Genomic DNA, 5,085 nt, shown 5'->3' with positions numbered 1-5,085 from the left:
CAAATTTATAGTATTGCCATCACTTTAATTTTTGACAAATTAGGATTTTACCCAAGTCAACAAATACAACTTTGCCCTCAGTTCAAATTACAATATTGCTATCGTTTTAGTTTTTTAGCAAAACTATAAAAGTGTTTTTTTTAATTGGTTGACTGGATTTAATTTTTTTCTATGTCAGGGAGCTGCCTAACACTCGCTCATTAATCCTGACAAACTACAGTTTTGCCCTGAGCTCAGAACTACGGTCTTGTTATCGTTTTAGTCTTTTTTCCTAACAAAACTATAATAGTGTTTTTTTAATTGAGTGAGAATTATTTGACCCATCGCCCCGCAACCCGGGCAGGGCATCAACTAGTTCTATACATATTGCCTCACTCATTAGGGTTTTAAATCTCCTACGTTACCGAAACCTATATATTGCCTCACTCATTAGGGTTTTAAATCTCCTACGTTCCTACGATGAGTAAATCTCCTAGAAAGCTAATCTTGGATTCTCCTGAAGATGCCTGCGACCACGGCGACTTTTCTTTTGCGTTCAACGATAGCAATTACTCCGATCGTGTTCTTCGCATCTATATCTTTTCTGAGTCTACACAGCCCCCATCAGGTATCGATTATATTTTCGGATTTCTTTTAAATATGTTATGTTCTACTTTTATCAGATGTCAATGATTAAGTATGGACTATGCTAAGTTAAATGATTAAGTATGGACTATGTTAACTGTTAAGTTTTTAATTACTACGTATTTGATTCTTAGAAAATTCCGGAATATAGTACAAACGAATTCGATTCTTAAGGAATATTAATCATTATTCCTGCTTCTACACTTGGAAGCAGGCTTGCCTACATCCTACCTATCAATAGCTTCGCTATAGGTGTGATTATATTCGGTTTATTTGTTATTGTTGTATTCCTGCTTCTATACCAAAAGTTATTATATTGTAAATAAACTAGAATTATCCCGAAAAGCACAAATTGGAACATTTAATTTTAAATAAAAAGGGTTGGAAATCATTTGCCATCAAAACCTCATATTCTTTTTACATGAATGTCAGTAAAATCATGACCTTTGTCTGGTCGATCAGTTTTTTCATGAATGTCAGTAAAGTCATGACCTTTGTCTGGCTGATCAGGGCTGTTTCGGCCAAGAAATAGACAAGGGGTGACGTTTTTTTACGTGATAAACATTACACGAAAATTGTTGGTATTAGCACTTTCGGGTTCCCAGGATCATTGAGCGCTGGGAGGAGTATGATGGCAATCATACACGTAATCGAAACCATAGTTATTAAAAGCACTAGGCGCACTCAAGGCGCATAGGCCTTGCCCGGGGCCTAGGCGCAAAGCGTAAAAAAAGCAAGGGTGCATAATGAAAAATATTAAAAAATATATTATGTATTAGAAAAAGAATATCATTCTTCAAATAAAATAAAGAAAGTCTATTATGTAACACTTTATATCATCTAATTAGTACCAAAATATTAGTGTATTAGTGTAGAAAAGTAGTTTTCCTTGATTAAAAGTAGAAATTTGGCTAGAATCTTGTCGGAATTTAGCCGGAAACTCTCCGGAATCTAGGAATCTTGCCAGAATGCGCGCCTGAACCATCACCTGGAGAGTTAAAGCGCAATTTCCTCAACTTAAAGCGCAACTACCTCGCCTCGCCTGAAAAATGGGCCTAGGCGCAAGAGACGATGGCTTTTAACAACTATGATCGAAACACACTTCGCACCAAGTTGCCTTCTTGATAACCATTGAATAACAACAAACTGAATTGCAGAATTATACTAACCGTAACCGAACTTGAAACAACAGAACTTGAATAATCAGAACTTGCATAAACTTGAATATGAAACTGTACATCAAACTGATTGCTTTGAACCGTATATATAGCAGCGAATGGGTGCGAGTATGAGTTATGTCGCTTCAATGAAGAGATACGTCTCTTTCATCATAACCGTTGCAGTGGTTATTATAGGTACTCACACCGGTTCGCATATTACGGCCCAAAAGCAATTACATAATATTAACCCTACTGGACTACTAATTGTTTGACCCACTGGACATGGCCTACGGCCCAATATTCAAAATACAAACAATAAACAGTTAATATGTTCGATCCATATATACTAAATAAACATAAACAAACTACCGGCCCGAAACCGGATTGCGGATGATCTTGATTATCGGACATCAAAATAACCAGGTCATGGGTTGTGTAACCCAGCCCGTTTAACCAAACAGATCTTGTTCGGGTTGACATGTTTAATATATAACCGAAGGGAACCTTTGATCACTTCCATTATCTCTTATTTTCTGATTTACATTTGATATAAGTTTAAGTATTGGTTCTACTTTATCTGATTCAATCTGGACTCTGAAAAGCAGTAAGAGTTAAAACCGTACATATTAGCTCTCCAATTCTAGCCGCAAGAAGTCCGTTTTTCTACAAGGTGATTTCTCATGAACTCTAACTTCATGATTTCTTCATTTTTTTTATTCCTTTTATCAGTGTTTCTTCATTCAGCTCCTTTTATTCATCTTTTCAACAAGGTGATTTATTTATTTTGTTATTAATTTTGTAAGTGTTTCTTCATGCAGCTCTTGAGAGACTCGGCACAATGCCAAGCAGCAACCTTGCGAATCAATGCTTCAGGTCTCTATTAATTTCTAATTTATCTGTTACATTTTTGTACAATAATAAATGGTCTTTTACTTCCTGATTTTGAACAGAGGAAGCTAGTCTCATGGAACTACTGAAGTTTATGTATAGCAACAATTTAACGGTTACAACTGCTCCTGCTCTACTTGACGTACTAATGGCTGCTGACAAATTTGATGTTTCTATATGCACGAGACGTTTCATTCGTTTATTAAGAAATCAAAAGATCATGACACCTGAATTCTTGCTTGATTATTTTGATCTTCCTCCTACTATTTTAATGGCTAAAGTATTTCGGCCAATGACTGTTTTCGCAAAGCAGTTCTATGCTGTCCATTACAAAGACATAAGCATGTAATTAAGTTCCCTCAAAACAAATGTTTAATATTATTAGTGAATAATCTAAAAACTTTCTTAATAATCGCAGGTTTAAAGATGAGATTCTTAGCTTGCCACTTGCTGATGTGGAGGCAATTATAGCTAGTGATGATCTCCAGGTGACATCAGAAGATGCAGTTTACTGGTTTGTCCTCGAATGGGCCAGAGCTCAGTACCCTAATATAGAGGAACGTCGTGAAATAATCACGACCCGCCTTGCAAAGTTTATTCGTTTCCCTTACATGACACATACAGAGCTCATGAAAGTCAAGGATAGTAATGAGTTAGATAGTAGTTTTTCCATCCATGTAGTATCTGAAGCAATTTGTTTCCAATGGAATGTCCTACACCCAGATAAACTCAAGGATGACAAAGCTCATAGGTTTGTGAAACGAGTTTACCTATATTGGCCCGCTAAGAAGACGCGTGTGCAAGAACGGGCTGTCTACCTAGATCGGCTCGCTAGAAAGACGTGGGTGCAAGATTGTTTCCATTGGGCATGGTTGGTTCTAAACCATTTAAATTGGGTGATTAATAGTTTTACTTGATGAGTTTCATGCTTCATTTTTTTATTGCTTTGCAGGAGGAGTAGGCAGTTTATTCTTTGTTTTACTGTGTGTTTCCTGTATTTCACTAGAGCTTGCAGCAAGTTAAACCCCGCTGAGGAGTTTGTTAGCAAATTGAAAGGGGGCTATGCATATACGGGTTCAAATAGTAGTGTACCAATATTTGTTGGGAATCCCTTGTACTTTGTTTAGTGAGGAAGATGATGCTTATTTCATTGATGTTCATTTTCTCTTTGAGCTTATTTATAGGCGTTGAGAAACAAACAAACAATCTATTCTTATGCTACAAAGGATTTTGATCTGTCTGCACCTCTCATCAATTTTGACGATATGTGCTCATTTGTATATTTGTCCAGCGTTGCAAGTTCTTGAACTTTAGTTATTATACGTAATGGTTTAAAAGATTAAATGTTAGATGACCGAACGTAAATGCAACAGGATTTTAATAATTTGTTGTTATGCTTTAATTTATGTTAGCTAAACAAATAGTTATGGTTGTATATTTTAAATGTTATTATTAGTCAATTTCTTATTTCTAAAGTTATAATAAGAGATTTCACTCAACTCTTTTCAAAGTTCAATATAAGTTTCTTACAACTAATACTATAACTTAATCCTATGCAAACATTTTTTAAAGTTCAACTTATTAGTTTAATCAAGTATAAATAAAAATTATGTATATGAAAATCCATCATTTTTATAAGGTGGATTTTATCAAATGTTATTACTTGTACAAAATAGTTCTTTAATTATATTTTGCGTTAATTACACAGATGGACCATATGGTTTATAGCTAGTTTCACCTTTGGGTACTAACTTTTTTTAACATGTTTAGGTTTTATAGTTTCAATTTTGTAACGCCTTTGGGTATTAACACCAAAATTAGTTACTTTTATCAATATAATGACTAAAATACCTGTTGTTACAACAAATACGAGACCTGAAGTAGTGGACCAGCTGGTTAGACAACAGGCTTCGAGGGTTGAAGTTGGCCTAACGCAGGTCGTGGTGTCCCCCTACGTTTGCAAGATGTAGAAGGAGGTTCACTAGTTATGTTTGTTGTTTACTTGAGATCTTTGGCTGAAGGAGGTTCAGCCTCGGATGAAAGGGCAAGTAAGTTGTTGTAATTTGAAGTGAAGAAGAGAAACGTGCATGAAGCAACTTCTCGAAAGACAAGAGAGAAGATCGGAGATCATAGGAGATCCAGACTGATCAGGAATCTCCGAAATGAATGATGTGAGATGTCATTTATAGAGAAGGTTTCTTCCCAAAGGGGAAACCTTTGACTTTGTGAACCTTGCTGCAGTAGGAGGCTAACCCATTTAGGGGTTGAAGGCTTTGGACCTGCGGACAAAAGCCTGTTCTCTTTTGTACACGTTACTTTTATGGTTGAGTTGGTGAGAGACCAGTTGATGTGACGGATTAGTGTGCTTGTTCTCTTCTGCTCACAAGGCTTCACGGGTTTTGAACCCTTTAAC

The 5,085-nt window shown here is 36.0% G+C and overlaps 1 protein-coding gene across 2 annotated transcripts; it reads left to right on the top strand.

Annotated features, from left to right (window-relative positions):
- Window positions 1-444: 444 nt before the first annotated feature.
- On the top strand, window positions 445-3,837 carry LOC110894699 (BTB/POZ domain-containing protein POB1). Of its 2 annotated transcripts, none has more exons than XM_022141923.2 (6): window positions 445-607; window positions 2,390-2,454; window positions 2,603-2,657; window positions 2,735-3,017; window positions 3,091-3,543; window positions 3,625-3,837. In XM_022141923.2, the coding sequence occupies exons 1-6, from the start codon at window positions 460-462 to the stop codon at window positions 3,797-3,799; spliced, it is 1,179 nt and encodes a 392-aa protein (XP_021997615.1). In that variant the 5' UTR covers window positions 445-459; the 3' UTR covers window positions 3,800-3,837. The 2 variants fall into 2 exon arrangements, with proteins under 2 accessions (XP_021997615.1, XP_021997614.1); XM_022141922.2 differs by having other exon boundaries at window positions 2,387-2,454.
- The last annotated feature ends 1,248 nt before the right edge of the window (window positions 3,838-5,085 follow it).

The sequence above is a fragment of the Helianthus annuus genome, chromosome 12, assembly GCF_002127325.2.
Source record: "Helianthus annuus cultivar XRQ/B chromosome 12, HanXRQr2.0-SUNRISE, whole genome shotgun sequence".
NCBI classification, from domain to species: domain Eukaryota; kingdom Viridiplantae; phylum Streptophyta; class Magnoliopsida; order Asterales; family Asteraceae; genus Helianthus; species Helianthus annuus.
Note: the sequence above shows the minus strand (reverse complement) of the source record. Positions and strands in the feature narration are given on the sequence as shown.

Coding starts and splice junctions, on each gene's coding strand:
- LOC110894699 (XM_022141922.2), top strand. CDS start 460: ATGAGTAAATCTCCTAGAAAGCTAATCTTGGATTCTCCTGAAGATGCC. Junction 608..2,386: donor GTCTACACAGCCCCCATCAG/GTATCGATTATA, acceptor GACTCTGAAAAG/CAGTAAGAGTTAAAACCGTA. Junction 2,658..2,734: donor CTTGCGAATCAATGCTTCAG/GTCTCTATTAAT, acceptor GATTTTGAACAG/AGGAAGCTAGTCTCATGGAA.